Source organism: Molothrus aeneus, chromosome 1 (assembly GCF_037042795.1).
Source record: "Molothrus aeneus isolate 106 chromosome 1, BPBGC_Maene_1.0, whole genome shotgun sequence".
NCBI classification, from domain to species: Eukaryota; Metazoa; Chordata; class Aves; order Passeriformes; family Icteridae; genus Molothrus; species Molothrus aeneus.
In genome coordinates, this window is record NC_089646.1 from 4,220,073 (window position 1) to 4,237,839 (window position 17,767).

Below are 17,767 nucleotides of genomic sequence, written 5' to 3' on the forward strand. Positions count from 1 at the left end.
ACTCTGTAGAATCCATGAGATGAGAGGCATAAATAGCCAGATGAGAGGCATAAATAGCCAGATGAGAGGCATAAATAGCCAGAGAAGTCAGATTTCCATTTTAATGATAACTGGAAATGTAAACCTTGTCCAAAAGTCATCTATGTGAAACGTGGCAAGACAAGTAAAATCTCTTTCAAAACCAGTTTAGTTCCAGTAGTAAGGGACAAGATGCATGATGGCAGCGCCTGCCTGCAGTGTCTGGAATTGTCTTTCACTCACTAATGGCTGGGAGGAGGTGGTGAACTCCCTGCTGAGAATGGCATCCACTTACCTTCACCCAGTGCTCCTGTCTCCTGTTTGTGTCGTGCTTTTAATGGCCTTTTACTGACTAAACACCAGCCTGCCACCAGGCCAATCCATACATATTGAGTTACCACTACCTGAAAGGCTGTGTGCTCTTCAGCAGGGTCAATAAAAAAAGAAAAATACAAAAATACCACTCGTCAAACGCTTCCCTTTGCATACCGCACTCGGAAATGCAACATCATCTGCAGTTCGAAATGAAATTAAGGGTTAGGTTTTACCTCATAAGCTGATGTAGAACATTGTACCTGAGCTGTGTTACCAAGCTGTTCCAGAGGATAATTTTATGCAGTTAATCACAGAACCACAGGATGGCTGAGATCCACCTGCAGCCAGTTGCCCAGGAGCGTGTCTTAAAAAGGTTTTAAGTATCTTCAAAAAGGGAGACTCCACAACCTCCCTGGGCAGCCTGTTCCAGTGTTCTGTCACCCTCACAGCAAAAAATTGTCAGTGGATTCTAAGGAGGGGACAAATCACAGCTAGGATGACAAATATTGGATGTTGCTGCTCCATTTTCTGTTTAGACACACACTGAGGGCTCTTCAGAATAGTCTCTGGCAGTGTTCTTAATAAAGTGAAATAAATTGAGGTGGAATTCATTTTACATGAGTTCAGATGTCCAAAAGACACATTTCTGTTTAGGACAAAGGTCCTTGAGCTGATTTGTGGAAAACTGCTCTCATCCCATGCAAGTTTTCCCAGAATTATTCTGGTAATGGTGGTGCTGAGTCTCAGGGATGCTGAGGAGAGCTATGGGAAAACTGGAAACAGAGTTTGGATGTCTCCCCCCTTTATCAAACAGCAGAGTGTGAGGAGTCCTTCAAATGGGTAAATAAAAGTCTGAGTTTCCCTCATGTTCTTCCACGTCAAATGAAAATCACTTTCCATTATTATTGATGTATGGGCTCAAATCTAGCGTGATCAGCTTTTTCTTTTTTTCTTTTTATTGAAACAACAAAGATGCTGGAGTTCCTGAAAAGTCCTATTTACCCTGCAAACAGACAGAGTTGTGATTATCACAGTCTGGGGTTTTTTTTTGATAAATACAATGTTTCTATTTATAAGTATTTTGATAAATACAATGTTTCTAATATAAGACTTTATTACTGTAGTAAGAATTTCTCTTTATTTGACTTTTTATAGTATGTATTGTGAATCTGTTAAAATTGTGGTGGTGATATGTCTGTAGTCATGAGGTACTAGATCATAATTGCAGAAAGTGTTCTTTAATAGTTTTTTGAAGTATGGAGAGTTTAGATTACTCTCTTTTATTGTTTGTTTAAAGTTTTTAATTATGTCGTGTGTCAGTGGTATTTTTGGGATTTGTTTTTTGTCTGTTATAAAATAGCAGACAAAATACTATAAAACTATAATATAAATAAGAAATAATCAACATCTAAATCTAAACACAAAATATAATCTCAAACACTTCAATCCCAAGCTTAACAGAAACAAACAAAAAAAAACCACAAACCCAACAATCCAACACTAATTTTCTTCTTTATTCAAGGAACTTTTGCTCTCCACCTTGAATTTCTCACTTGCTCTTAAATGGTTCTACTCCACTAAGAATAAAATTCAGGCTCTCTGCAGTGTGGGTGTGTGTGTATAAATACATAAAAGTGAGACATTTCTGTGGGTGTTAGGTTGTTTATCTGGATATATTCTGTTAAGAGCTATAAAATAATAGACTGAGCTGGACTTTCCCAAGAGCTGGAGTCAGGGAGAGTTGGGTATCCCAGCCGTATTCCTGCCAAGGCTTTGCTGTGGCCGTGCTCAGATTTTTTACCTGCCTTTTTGTGGTGTGGAATGAGGTTTTTCAGGGGTGGAGACCCCTTTTACATCACCTCAGAGTCCAGGAGAGCTGTGAATGGTGCTGCTGCTGTTATGTGTTGTTACCATCATATTTTCTGGAAAAATCCCTTCGCCAGGATTTCTTCTCCTGGGAAGCTGAGAAGCCTCAGAGAAGAAAGAAAACAATAATTATCTGAATGCTTCTCCCTGTTTTGCTGCTTTGGAATGTGGTATGGAGAGTGTTTATCCAACAGGTGGTTGTTTGATTGGTTTCATGTGAATTGTTTTTACTTAATGACCAAACGGGGTCAGGCTGTGTTGGGACTCTGGAAGCAGTCACAAGTTTTCATGATCATTCCTTGTAACCTTCTGTCTGTATCCTTTCTCTATTCTTTAATATAGTTTTATAACAGTATAATGTAATATAATATAATATAAGCCTTCTAAGAACATGGAGTCACATTCTCAATTCCTCCTTTGTCCTGGGGACCCCGAAAACACCACAGTGTGACTGGGCTCTGCCTGCTGTCCTTGGCTTTCCTGGTGGAGTATGACTGATCAACACCCCTGAGTCAGCCCTTGGGGAAACAGGATGATGCATTTGCAGCCTGGAGGGGCTGAAATCCATTCTGTGGAAGCTGGAAACCCTGAGCACTCCTGGATATTCCTTTCTGTCCAAGCAGTTCCCTTTTACCTCCCTGCCTGTCTCCTGGACTTGATGATTAGGCAGAAGAAACCAAGAGCCACTAATCTACAAGAAAAGGAAATCAGCATTTTTAAAGTGGAAGGAGAGACCATGGACTGAGGCCCAGGAGTGAATATTGGATGATGTGTCAAGAGCTGAGTGCTGCCTGTGCCATCCTGACTCATCTACTGCTCATTATTCATTTGCATGAATATTCAATCTCCTTGTCCAGTTGTGTTTTACAATGACAATATATTATTGTGTTATACAATAACAGTATATTATTATGTTATACAATATTAATATATTATATAATAAACAAGTGCAAGTGCACACAGAGCACAAATAACCACATCTTGTAACAACCAAATCTCTATTTGGTGTATTCCTTCTTGAAAATAAAGTCAGGAAGGAAGGGGAAATTATAAGATAAAGTATTCTGAGTTCTTCAGTATGTCATTTGTCTAGGAAAATGAGATTTTACACAATCGTTTTTCAACTAGGAAAAAATTAGTGCTAATAGCTACATTTCTTTATTATTAGCTCTTGTTGCCCTAGAAAGATCATGTAAGTGTTCTTTTCTTCTTGGGTGTTCATTGTTTGTTTCTACAGTGGAGTTCTCAATTACGATTCTGCCTTTTTTTTTCCTTTTTTTTTTTTTTGTGACAGTCACTAAGAAAAACTGAACTTAATCCAGTGCCTTTCTGCACACAGTGCTGGAACAAAGCTGCTTCCTCCACGTGCCTCCAGTGTAGGTCTTACCTCACCCAATAAAGGAGATGTTTCTCCTTCAAAGCACTGAATAAAAGAGCTGCATTTTGTCATTAAAAAAGAGAGAGGGAGAGAAAAAGAGAGAGAGAGGAAGGGGGAAGGGAAGTTCAGGGAAGGGAAGTTCAGGGAAGAGAAGAGAAGAGAGAAGAGCTTTACTGTGGAGTATAAATTAGCAATGACAGCTGGAGTTTGGATGAGAGGTTCCCAGAAGCCAGATCTGCTTGCTGCTGGTGCTGAGAAATGACTGATACTGGAGGAGATCCTGGACATGAGAAGTTCAGAGTTTGATTTTCCCCCTCCTGTTCATGCCCTCACCCTGTGGGAGATGTGCTGTGACAGCTCAGGGAGCTGCACTGATGTGGGTTGTGCATCCCCAGTGCCTCTCAGCACGGATTGTGTTTGTGCTCTCCACAGCTGAGCTGGAGGGATACAACCAGGGAAAATGAAGAGTCAGAATGAGTAAAACCAAGGGTTTGAATGAATAAAATGATGGTTTCATATGAGCAGTACTCTGGAAGTGGGACTCGGCATCCGACTAAGCATCAGCTCATCTGGAGAGTCAGGAGTTTGCTACAGAGGCTCAAAGTCAGCAACAGTCCTGCACAGGGAGCCTCAGCACTGGCCAAAGGAGGGGACAAATGCAAGGGCTTTTAGGGATGTAAATCAGATCCTATCACCTGAACTCCACTCAGACTGTTTTGTTTAGTTTGTCCTTATCACTCCAAAAAGGAGCTGTGGAAAAGTGTCTCTGGACACCAGCAATGAGAAATTCAGTGATGTGTGCGGGTACAGTGTCATCTGGAGCATCTGCAGGGACTGTTATTTGTTGACTTCCCTTCTCAGTAAGAAAAAGGACCTTTTCAAAAGTCTTTTTAACTTTTTCAAAAGCACCTTTTCAAAAGTCTCTTGACCTTTTTCAAAGGCTGGTGTCAGCAGCACATTTAGGACCATTTGATTTTCCTGCACTAAATGACTGTGGCAAAGGCTCAAAAAGAAATTGGGTAAAGGGCAGCAACAACATCATGAAGAGTCCATCAGGAAGTTGCCTGTATTGGTCCTTTGGGGATCTTCTTGGATTTCCTGTTTTATTTTAATTCTCTTGTTTCTAAGAAACAGATCAAAATAAGAATGGAAAAAAACCAAGAGCCTCTTTCTTGGGATTGGATGTGCCTTTGAGGAGTGGAGGAAGGTTTGTACAGGAAAACTGCAGTTTTCTCTTAGAATTCCTTGGGATGAAGAGTGTGCTTGCCAGAAATTGAACTCCCCTCTTCACTCCAGTATTCCCATGTGTATTTCCCAGAGCCCTGCAGGGTGATGTTGAATTTGGACATTAAATCTCTGCTTTGGCAATTTGTGATTTTCACTTAGGATCTGTGACAACTGGCACCTTGGGACAACACCAGGCGTGGTTTCAGTTGAAGTGTTCCCATACCTTTGCTGTCTTCTGAACTGATATTCTGTAAGAAAAAGCTATTAATAAATACCTTTAAATACTCATGGTCTGTAGATGTGTTTGTTATTTATTTCTCCTCTTCTGAGTGGGTTGCTCCAGTCATCACAGAGGTGGGATAAGTTGATTTGCCTTGTAAATAATCTGTTCTGTCAGTCTTGTCTTGAACCTGTGAAATGTCTAAGTTGTTCTAAGTCCAGCACAGAGTGTTCATCTCTCTTTTATTTTGGTCTGTACCAGGAAATGCCTACAGAGAATGCCTGGGCAATGGGACATGGGCTTCCAAGATAAACTACTCTCAGTGCGAGCCTATTCTGGATGACAAGGTCTGTATTTTTCCCTTCATTCTTCTCAATGAGATTTCTCAGCATAAATGAATGCAAAACCAAACTTAAGGTTAACGTGCTAATTTGGGACCTCTGAAAGAGATTCCATTTCTGTCTCTGCAACAAAACCTCCCTGTGAATTGAGGCAAATCACTTATCCTCTCTCCATATCCCCTACTCACATGTTTTCTTAAAAAAGGATGCTTTATCTCACTCTGTCCCTGATGATGTGTGTTTATGCAGATTTTTCCTAGCTTTGTTCAGAGCCTACAGCTGCTACAGTAAATGTTAGCAATAATAACAATAAGACCTAAAGCCTCTTTGGCACTAAAAAATAAGTTCAGCCAGCTGATTCCACCCTATATCTGCCCATTCTGAGGTCTCATCAACAACTGACCTTTACAGATCTCAATGTCATTTCTCCTTAAGCAAATATGTAAAGGGGCAGCAACAGAAAAAATACATAAGAAGTAGACTCAGGACCCAGCTGTCTTTAAGAAACTGAATCAGTCTTGCATGAGATAAGAGTTATCGGATTTAAATTAGCATATGGGATTAAGTTCCTTCAGAAGGGCTGTGAGGAATTATGCAAAGCCCTTTTGTTTTCATATGTCTCAGAGACATTCACCCTCACACAGTTTAAGCCTTCAAGCCCTTCATGCTCTTCCTCTTCCTCTTGTGTTGAGTGTTGTGGTGGGACACAACCCCATAAAGGCTTTGTGCTGTCTCTGCCAGGAGTGGCTTTTCCCTCTGGGAACGAGGGTGGAGCCCAGCAGCTCAGACTGGTTTGTTTTGATGATGCCTTGTGCAGGCTGCCCTAGAACAGAGTCTGGACAGAGCTAAAGAATAAAGCAGGGATTTATTAAAAGGCCTCCATGGATCCACCTTGGGCAGCACAAGAGCCCAGCCAGGGCTGCACCCAAGATGAACCAAAATGGCCCCAAAATGCACCAGCGCTCCCGGGCTCTCTCCCTGGGATCAGTTCTGCTCCATTTGCATCTTGCAGTTCATTGTCCCATTCCAGCTTTAGCCCCTGCAGTCCCACCCTGCTTGTTTTTCTCTCTCCAGCCCACGGTGTTTGTGCTCTTGGGGCTGAGATTTGGATCATTTGTCCTTGGTGCCCAGCTGGAGCAGGAATTGTTTTGTCTCCCTGCTCTGTGCACAGAGCTCAGCATCCCCTGATATGAAGCCCAGATCCACACACTAAAGCAGCACAGAATCTGAAAATATAAAAGCTAAAAGCTGAGGCATCATTGGGATTCATTCAATTCATTGTGTCCTTGTAGTTGTGCCATGCCAGGGACAGAGAGGAGGAAGATGAGATCCCACATTTAGTGCTCAGGGGCTCTGTGCTGCACCCCAAAGATCCAGGATGTGCTTTGGCTGTGGTGCAGCATCCATCCTGTAAGGTCCATGTGCTTGGTCAGTCTTGGGTTTTCTCCAGTGAATCAGAAAACAAATAACACACCAGCTGCTGAGGAGGAACCTGTTCTTACCCTCTGGCTAATTTAACCCTCATCCTTTTCCTAGAGGCTTCTAGGAATTAGGAGAAGTTGTGCCAGTACCTGACTGCCACCCAGAGGGACATTCAAGGTGTTCTAGCACAGGGGAGAGGCTCCCAAGGCAATTTAGGCCAGCCTAAGCTGGGACCACCCCAGTGCAGCCCCTCATCCTCATTTAAAATTAAAAGCTAACTTGCTGCTGGGTCATTTTTTTGGATGAATCAGGTCCCTAAAGCATCTCAGTGCATTGTTGCAGGAGCGCTGGGGCCAGCACAAGCTGGGGCACTGGAGGGACAGACTGGCCATGTCTTAAAAGGGAGCAAGAGAGGGGATGTGGAGCAGCCAGTGCTGATTTGGAGAATGGGGAGCAGAGCTGGGCCAAGATTTGAGATCTGTGGTGTGGCTTAGGTGGTACAGGAAACCTGAGCTGGGAGCAGTGAGCTGCAGCCACTCAGGAAAAGGCTGCTGCATTTAAATAACACTCATTATGTGTTTGCATGGCTCCCAACAGTGGCTGTCTGTGCACAAGCAAATACAGAGGGGTTTTATTTGAAAAGGCTGGAGAAGTGTTGTGACTAGAGGACAGGATTATTCCTTTTACTCTGTTTTGGCTTTTAAAAATTTTGCAGCTATGGTGATAGCTTAAAACTCCTTAAATAGCATGTTTCTTAAACAGATGAAAGTGCAGATGTTCCCCCACCCTTGCTTACAGAGGCTTAAAAACTCATTTATTAGATCTTTAAAGATTTGTGACAAGCTTTGCAAATATTAATATTTGTGAATATTTTTGAAATCTCTCATAATGCTCAGTGTTACAGATGAATACTTTGTGATCTCAAAAAAAAATAGAAAAAAGGAACAATCCCCACAGATTTGCTCCATTTTGATTAAAGGTGAGATTCAGGCACACAAGTGGGTCTATTGTTATTTGTTGAGTTTAGCAGATGCTAAACATCAGCTGGGGGGGTAATGCCCTGTGACTTGTGTTTATTTTTAATCCAAAAAACCAACACTGCTTTTAAGCTTGACCACTCACAGGCAGAGTGCTAAAGAATCACCTGATTTTAATTCAGTGATTGATAACAGGGGACAGGAACAGGACTTTTCAACATCAATCCCATGCTTTATGACAGAGTTTTGGTAATGTACCAATAGAAATGTTATGGTTTTCCCAGCTGTGGGTCAGTCTTAGGGGCCATCAGCTCAGTAACACCCATTCACTGGGTTTATTAATGCATCATTGCTCTGCTTGTGGTTGAGACCTGTAGAAGCAGCTGCTAAAACTCTGCTCTGGGACTGATTTGCTGCTAGATTCCCACTCTGACTGAGACCTAGTTCCTTAAATGTAGTTGTGTGGTGTGGTGTAAAATGTCCCTTGGAATGCCTGTGTCCTTCATGTCCAGAGAAGGGAACAGAGCTGGGGAAGGCTCTGGAGGACCAGGAGCAGCTGAGGGAGCTGGAAAGGGGCTCAGCCTGGAGAAAAGGGGGATCAGAGGGGACCTTGTGGCTCTGCACAGCTCCTGACAGGAGGGGACACCTGGGGGATTCAGGCTCTGCTCCCAGGGAACAGGGACAGGAGGAAAGGAAATGGCCTTAAGTTGTGTCAGGGGAGGTTTAGAGTGGGTATTAGTGAAAATTTCTTCTCTGAAAGGTTTTTCAGACATTGGAACAGGCTGTCCAGGACAGTGGTGGAGTCACCATCCCTGAAAGTATTCAAAAACTTGTGGATGTGGCACCTGGGGACAGGGTTTAGTGGTGAACGGCAGGGTTGGAGTCAATGATCTTAGAGGTCTTTTCCAACCTTAAAAATTCTGATTCAGCAGCAGCCATGGAGGTCCTGCCAGGACCAGCTGGGAATCACAAGTGTCCCCACTGCACCTCAGGGGACACAAGGTGCCTGTGTGTGCACAACTGCCCCTAACCCTTGCCTTGGGCGGGTACCCAAGTGCTGGTGTCCTCCTGTCAGACTGATCTCACCCTCTCAACAAATAGTTGGCTCCTCCTCCAGGCACAGGAACAAGATACAGAAATAATTTTGATCCAGCTGGATGTTTAGTGGCACAATGTGTGACAAATGGAAAGATTCTCCTCAGCCTACAAGCTCCTGTGTTGAAAAGGCCTTCACTGCATCTGACACAAGTCTCTGTTCTTAGTGAGTGTCTCAGGCAGCACAAAAAACATCTTAGCCTCCAAAAAGAGCTATAAATCAGGAACTTTGGTGCTGTGGTCTGTGGCAGCTGTATGTGAATTTGCTTCTGCTGATGTTTTGAGGTGGCTTCAAGCTGAGTAGCTGAGTTAGCACCACGCTGGGCTCAGGCTAATGTATCCTGCATAGGAGCACGGTCACTTCAGCCACAGCAGCTCCCAGCTGGCTCAGGATGGGAAAGCAGTGAGCTCAGAGTCATCTGGCATGACAAAGATACTTCCCAGTTGCTTCTGAAAGTCTTTGGAGAGGTGTCCTTAAGCTGTGCTGGTGCTGAGATCATCCTGGCACCGGGAGGAAATTGGAAGTGACTGACTGGCAGTGGCGTGTGCAGCCTCCCAGGGAGACATGAGCTGTAAACGCTGGCAGGACCTGTCAGTAAGTTCTGTTAGAGGAAGCCAGATCCTTGGCACATGGTCTGAGAGTGCTCTTATTAGGTGGTTATTGATTCAAATCACTCACTGAATTGTTTAGGGCAGGTTAAGCAGTCACATTGCAGCTGAAGCAAGGGGTAAAGTGCTCTAGACAGAATGAGTCTGTCATTAGCCTGGAGGGGAGCCCAGCATGCCTTAGATGTGCAAAGCCAGTGCAGGTAAAGACATTGTGCTGTCATTCCTCAGTTTAGAAGCTCTGGAGACACCTCTGCCAGGTTTTAGAAGCTCTGGAGACACCTCTGCCCTACCTGGTGTAACATGATTGTCACGTCTAAAGTCATGGAATGGGATTGCAGTGATGTGACCTGCTGTGGCCAGGGGGTAAAACCATCCCTGGATTCCCCATCCCTGGATTCCTCATCCTTGGATTCCCCATCCCTGTATTCCTCATCCTTGGATTCCCCATCTCTGGATTCCTCATCCATGGATTCCCCATCCCTGAATTCCTCATCCATGGATTCCCCATCCCTGAATTCCTCATCCATGGAAGTGTTCCAGGTCAGATTGGATCAGGTCAGGGGTTCTGAACAACCTGTTCTAGTAGCTGGCACTCCTGGCCATGGCAGGAATCATCATTGAGGTCCTTTCTGACCCAAACCTTTCCAGGATTCTATGATCTCCTTCTCTAGCTCATTTCTAATTTCTAGCTCATTTCTAGCAACTCTCCTCCTAAGCCTGAATAGAATTTAAATCTTTGTTTTAGTGAAGCGAATCTTGCCTGAAAGCAGAAGGATATTGGGTAACAGGAGAAGGTTGTTGACATTTTCAATGTATTGGTGTCCAAGAGGGCGAGTCAGAAAAGAGCTGTGCAAGTGTTTGACATGGCTGAGCTTTGGGGAACAAACACATGATTTTCTGGGCACGTGCTTTTCAGCCCTGAAGACGTTGCCTCCCATTCCAGAGATGCAGATTGCATGTAGGCTGATGGAAAGTGATCTTGCCACCCTGTCAGCTTAGTTTTCCCTAGGCACCAAGGCAGTTCTTGTTTCTGTGGTGTTTGAATTTGCCTTCAGGAAACCTCGTTAGCATCAGAAGCAGAAAATACGAAAGTCGTGCCTGTTTTTCCTTCAGCATCAGTGCATCAAACAGGAGCTTCATAAGTTTATTTTTCCAATTAATTTTCTCATGTTTTGAACCACACCTTCTTAAAACTTGAGTGAAGTTCAGATAGTGTTCAGGAGCCAAAGGAGGGTCAGACTGAAAGAGCAGGAACCTTGTGCTGGAAAAACACAAGGTTTGCCATCTCCCAGAAGATTTCTAGCCCTAAATGAACAATTCTGAACACAGTCAGATGGGTTTGGATTTTGATAGTGCTGTCAGAAGCAGTGGATTCAATGATCCTTTTGGATCCCTTGGGATACTCTGTGATCCTCTGGCTCTGTCAATTAAGCAGGAGAGTCAATGAGCCCTGCAGTTTGCCAGGGCATTGTTAAATAAAACAGCATTGCACAGGTAGGCAGAGCAGGTCAAGTGACTTTTCTTTCCCTTCAGGTGTCCCCTCAGCTGAAGGATCAATAAAACACAGCGTGGAATTTGAATTCTGTAGCTTCGTTTTGTTGCCTTTTTTTTTTTTTTTCTTTTCACCTCCAGGCAATTCAGAAAATAGGCCCGTGGATGGGGAAGTTTATTTTAGGGGATTTTATAATAGACTTAAAAATACTCTGCATGGTTGAGTTGTGTCCAGAAACAGCACATTTACTCTGTGAGCTGAAGATGCAGGCAGGTTTCAGCACAGAAATGATTCCAAGAGAGCTCCCTGGCTCTCTGGCAAAGTGCTGGAAGATGCTTATCTTCACAGAACAATGGAACAGATGAGCTACAGCTGCTGGTTGTAGTTTCAGCCAAACATTCATTCACTGACAAATTCCTTTCACTGGAGTAAAATGTTAAGGGAAATTGTTGGGGAAAAAATGAAAAAAAAAAAATTCTACCAATTTTTTTTTTAAATTATGCCATTTGTAGGATTTTACTTTCATATTTTTATCACAAGGGAGGAAATGTAGGTGGTTGGTTTTTAAGAGCCTTGTTCTTCTGAAGGAGGGCAACATCCCAATGTGGGGAAAGATCTGCTTAACTTGAAAAGAAATAAATGTCAAAACCAATAATAAATATATTTTTCAGGGACATTTAGTCTTCCAGTAGCAAACCTCTTTTTAGCCATCTTCAGTATTTATCTGAATAGTGTCTTTCTACTTCTTCCTAGCCAGGCAAAGAGAGGAGATGCTTCTGCTTTCTCCAAAGCCAACAGCAGCCCACCAATAAAGATGTTTCTGCAAGGCCAAATTTTGGTCACTAAATCCCTAAATTCACTGATTTAGATGGGAGCACTTCTGTACTTAAAATTTTGTTTACAGGATCAAGAATTTGCCAACAATCTCCCCCACATGCAAGGAAATATACGCTAATACAGAAAATTTCACTACATATTTGGGTTGCTGCTAAAAAACAACAGGATCCCTGGTTTATCAGAACTGAAGGGACAGCACTGGGTTCCAGCTTTTAGTCTGCTTTGGTGGGAAGGATAAAGATCACAGCCTGCAAGGAATGTCCCTCAGAGGAAAACCTGCCTGTGTGGGAAGAGCTTGTTATTTAATCTTGCTTACATTTTTGTTTGAAAACCAAGCCATTTGAGTAGGAAAATGGCATAACCTGGCTCATTAAGACCATGTTGTTTCCTAAGAAAAGGATGTTTTATAACTTCTGAAATTCTGAGATGTGTCTTTAGGTTTGTCGCCTAAAATGACAAAGGTTTAAAACAAATAAATCTGAGGAAATGGGAAAAAATAATAATAAAAAATGGGAAAGTGGGGACAAAATAACTTTTTTTTGCAGATAATTGTAAGAAACTGTGGACAAATCCCAAAGTGAAATGACACCAAGCCTGTGTGCCTGGACAATATATTTGCCTTACACATAGGCATCAGCCCTGGTACTATTATATCATTATAAAGTTGAGAAAAATAAAAGTAATGACTGTTTTCTGAAGTGCTAAACTGTTCCTGGATGGCAGTGCTTGGAGACTGATGCTGATTTAATGCTGTTATCTCTTTACCTCCAGAGGAAGTATGCGCTCCATTACAAGATTGCTCTCATCATAAACTACCTGGGCCACTGTATTTCAGTAGGGGCCCTCATAGTTGCCTTTATGCTTTTCTTGTGCTTGAGGTGAGTAATGTGTTTGCATGTTTCTAACTCCCTTGGGTGACACTTTCTGGGTTGCTCCAGCCCTCTCCTGACTCTGTCCAGGTCATGGGTGGTCCTGAAAGTGGTCATGGCTTTTATATTCTTGAGCAGATCTGTGGTGTTGCTGACTAATGTGCTGGATGAGCTCCTCCTGAGTGTAGGAGCTGAAGCCTGTTTGGGTCAGGGAAAGAACTGAACATGATTTATTGATGCAGGAAAAAAAATCAGTGAGCACAGCGTTCTTCATTAAGGGAGACCAAAATCTGAGTGTGTCAAGCTGCAAGTTTTGAGGGCAAATTTTGTTTTCTCACAAGGCAGAGCATGGTAATGTCTTGCATTCCCTGACAGCTAAAACCTGGATCTAAGCCAAAGGAGACAGAACAAAATCTTTCCATTTTGTTTTGGGTTAATTTTGGTTTTTCTTTCATTAAAGGGCTTAGAAGTTTTCTTAAATAAAAAGAGGAACATCATTAGTGGAGCTTAATCCCCAGCAGTGCTGATGAAATGATGAATGCAAATCAAGGGGACTGCATAGAAACCCTTCCCTGATCTGGCCCAGGGTGCTGAAGAGAGTTTGGCAAATGGAGATGTCAGTGAAAGCAGAGTGAGGGCTACAGGGAAGAGAAAGGACAAGAGGAAAGGCAAATTGGTGGAAAACAAGTAGATGTGGATGAGTCATCATATGTATCTCCACAGCCTGAATCACAGGAATGTATTTTCATAGGAGTGGCCTGATGGGTTAATTCTGTTTTATTTCTTGTATTCCATGCCTGCCATTTCTGTATAATTTGTGCTGTATTGTCCAGGAGAGTACAACCTCAACTTAAAACCAGCTCCACTGAATGCTGTGCAATGATAATCCTTAAGAAAAACCTTGTTCTAATAGCAGAGGATGAACTGTGGGTGGAGGACATCCTCCCCCTGGCCAGGAGTACAGCAGGATGATTGACAGTGACCTCAGTGCAAGAATTACTGTTTTCCTGGAGCAGAGCATCCCCAAAGTCTTAGCTAAGTCTTCTGAGCATCCCTAACAAGGCCTTTTCTAATAACAATAGGAATCTTCTCGCACTCCAGAATCTATAAGCAGAATAATCTTGCTAATGGAAAGAAAAAAAGCACCTTAAAGCATTAAATGGGAACTTTTATGATGCATCAGTTTAAACTTCCATTTCAAGCCCTCTACAGTGCATATAAAGCTAATTCCCACAGTGCTTGGAGACCTGAATGAATTTGCACTGAATAAAGAATGCAAATTATTCATTGCAGGAGCTATATTCCCTGCTTTTATGCTCAGTCTTTTATAAGTGCTTGAGTAAATAACACAGAAACAATTAGGTAGGATGATATAAATGTTATCCAGCTTCAAACACAGAGGTGGCTCACCTGCATTCTTCTAAACTGTTCTTCTGTTATTTAAACTTTAAGGTTTAAATTTTGCACTCAGCTTCAACATTAGAACCATCAACTGAGTAGTAGCAATTAAGAATTTCCTGTACGTGCTGTGAATTAAGATAGTCCATCTCTTCAAATTCCCAGTGTGTCGTGCAAAACGTGTCCAGTGTGCAGCCAGAGTTAACCAGCAGGAGATTCCTCAGGGTCTCTCAATATACATCCATTTTCTGAAGTTCTAGAGATGTTCCAGGAAAGGCAACCCAAATTCATGTTTCCTTGCAGGCTGTCCCTACTCAAATTTTGGGCTATGGACATCTTTGTCAAATTTCCCCCTATAAAGTGCCCCAAGAACAAATACGTTTTGACAATCAATTTCTATTATTTGGGTCTTTTTTAAATGCTGTTTTATTTTGGATGGAAGAAGGTATGATGGAATTGGGTGGAAGGAGAGAATTTAAATAATTCCTGGCCAAGAAAATACCATCTGATAGTTCCTCATCTTGACCTAAAGTAGAAATCTGCCAGTTCTTTATTCTTGCCCTACTCCATCCATCTACCTCACTCCATGAGTCCCTGCTGAGGATGAAAATAGAGGAAAATGCAAGGAGGGTGAATCCTCATTGAGGTCCTCAACAGAGGACCCCCAGGAAGATTCAAGTTTTACATCTGCTCCCAATTTTTGTGCTTCTCCCCCAGGACCTGCTCAATTTTCCTTTGCTCTGTCAGTGCAGGTGGATCCCAAAGGCAGCTCTGTCTCATGGGGGAGGCTGGAGCACACCTGCTCTGTTGGAGCAGAACTGCTGGCAAGGCTTTGGGATCTCTCACTCCAGGGGTTTTAGGAGCAGGTGAAATATTTGCCTGGCATGACAAAAGGTGTTGCTGTTTTGAATCCAATAAAGGATTTGTTCAGCTGGTCAGGAGGGTGTTCTGCTTTTGGAAATGAGCTTCACCATCACTGGTGCTGCCCCAGCCCAGTGGGGCTTAGTCCTCAGTTGTGCTGAACTGGGAAGGGGGAAGGAACTGGATCTTAATCTTATTTTTCCAAATTTATCCTGTCACCTTGTACCCAGCTTCATTCTTCCTCCGTTCCTTAAGCAGCTTCATCCTTTGTTCACATCCCACCCTTCATTTAGCAGAAAAGTCCTGCTGCCCTAAACACTGAGGAATCAGAGTGTTTTAAGGGTCAGGAATCTCAGATGTAGCAGCAGGTGATGAAATCATCTGCCATTTGTGTCCATAAGACCCCAACACAACTGGGAGGGGATGAGAGCTCAGCCAGGGCCCCCTTTTCCTGTGAAGACCCATTTCAGCCGTGTTTTCTCCAGTTCTGTTGCATCTGAACCTCTGCAATGACAACCAAGCCAGTAAACATTTCATTTAGCACCTAAATAATAAAAAGTGAAGGAGAGGCCTTGGTTATTGCTGGCACAGTGGCTGAATGCCAGTGAGTCACTGTGGCAGCAAGTCAATATCACTTTCTCAAGGTCTAGATGTTGGTGGTCTTAAAATGGTGAGAGCTGTTCTGTCTGTACCATGTAAAACAAAAGAAACTCAGCAGCAGAAAACAATACAGCAAGAAGGAAAAACAAAGGATTTGTGCACAAAGCGTGCTGCAGAAGTGGATTGATGTCCAATACAGGCCTTGGAGAGATTTGCTCAGGGTATTTCATTTGGTATTGTTGAATGGATCTGCACTGCTGGGATTCTCTGTTTGTCCTCATTAATAGTCAAGGTTTGCTCCCTCCCTCCACTGACTCAGCCTCATCATCCCACAGAATCACAATCTCACACTGCTGAAGCAGAAATTTTCCATAGGAGGAATTCTGCTATCAATAATACCAATCAAGCTGAAGAAAAAGAAAATAATAATAAAAAAAAAAATCCAAAGGATTAAAACACTTGGTTTGAATCACATTTTTCCTTTGCTGTTGCTGATAATGCAGAAACCCAAATTGCTTTGTCCTGGATTTTCCTTTGTCACTGTGCTGTTAGAGCATCCTCTGAGTAGAATAGAATAGAATAAGAGTCCTTTGTAAAACTCCTGACTTGTTATTAAACAATGTGCTGGCAGTGGCCAGCAGTGACCTGGGTGGATTCCATCAGAAGAAGTTTTATTTGTGCAGTGGTTATCAGAGAAGAAGTAGGGGAAGAAAGGTATTTGTTCTGGGAAGCATCCACGTCCCTGCTGAGTTTTGAATCCAATAAAGGACAGTGCTGACAGGAACACAGGCTGGAGATTAAAAATGCTATGTCCTTGCTGGATAAAGGCAGCTCTAAAAACAACCAAACCCAAAAACATTGTCATAACATCTTCTGTCACTGCTATGGTGGCAGTGAAAGCAAATTGAAGTTTTGAGGGAAATTCAGCTTTCTTGTAGCCCTTAAATATAGCTCTTTCAATTTCCCCAGTAAAGCATCTGATATGTTCTTTTCTCACAGGCCTGAGGCAGTGTCCCCATTCTTTTTTATGATTACACACAGATTTCCTAAATCTCACATATTATTTCTCCCCAAAAGACTGGAACTTTTTTTTTTCTCAAACAATGTAATCACTTTTTTTTTCATTTTTCTCCCCCCTAACCATCTCCTATCTACTTTCCTTTATCCTCTCCTGTTCCAAGCTCCTTTGAACTACCCTGTTGCTCTTCAGTCTGCTGCAGGCTTGGCAGGATTGCTGCTGCAGGGGTCTGTTGGTAAGAATGGAAGAGTCTGATGAAATAATTTGTAGAAACCTGTCAGGAGAAATGCAGAGCATCAATACAGAGCAGGTTTCATAGAGCAAAGTGAAGTGACACCTCTCAGAACCTGCAGACTGGGGATATCTCAAGTGGGAAGGAGATGTGCACAATTAGTTCTGGTTTGCATTTAAAAGGATGAGGTTCCTGATGTGATTAAAGCAGAGTAGACTCCACATCTAAGGCACGATCCTTTCTTCTCATGGAGCAAGAGGCAGGAGCAAGTCCAGGTTAGAATATCACTTAACAGAGTTGATGTCAGTGCTCCATGTCCCCCCTCACCTCCTGCCTTCCCAGCCAGCCCAGCTCAGTCTGTTCCATCTGCCACTTCTAACAGCAGAGCCTTCGTTCATGGTTCAACACGTGGCAATTTTAAACTTCCCCGTGAATCCTGGGCTGGGCTGGGGGCAGTGTGGGTTTGAACACAGCTCTGTCCCACCCTCTAACAGTCCACAGTGAAAGCCACAGAGAAAGGCAGGTATCACTGCTAAAAACGAAGGGATGGGACTATTTTTGGGTTAAGGAGGATTTATTGCTCAGACAAACATCAGTCTCAGAGGCTGTGAGATTTTAGAGGAGCAAGCAGTCAGCCATAGCTCAAGAGTAGTCACAAGTTTCTTCATTACAAGGTAATACAGAACTTTCTAACTTAACAAACAGTTGCTATAGGGTTTATTTTGGTTTTCTAACCTATCACTTTTACTCACTTCTTTTGCACTGTGGATACTTTTGTTCAATAGGCTTCTGTCTCACATGCACATAAATGCTTCTATTATAACTTCTAAACTCAGCTTACTCTATACAACTAGACTTTTACATTATAAACCTTTCACTGTCTTATTAATACAATTTTTCACTTATTTAAGGCATATTCTTACAACTGTAGTTGTAACATAAGTTTATGATTTTTCTGCTTTATATCTGTATATTATATATCTGTATATCTG

General features: G+C 42.6%; 1 protein-coding gene across 2 annotated transcripts in view; it reads left to right on the forward strand.

The window, feature by feature from the left end:
• The window catches only part of CRHR2 (corticotropin releasing hormone receptor 2), a 153,835-nt gene that overhangs the window by 76,997 nt on the left and 59,071 nt on the right, over positions 1-17,767 (forward strand). For both annotated transcript variants that reach the window (XM_066550642.1, XM_066550650.1), the window contains 2 exons: positions 5,286-5,371; positions 12,569-12,675. In XM_066550642.1, the coding sequence (XP_066406739.1) occupies positions 5,286-5,371; positions 12,569-12,675 (193 nt within the window). The remainder of the gene's footprint in view (positions 1-5,285; positions 5,372-12,568; positions 12,676-17,767) is intronic.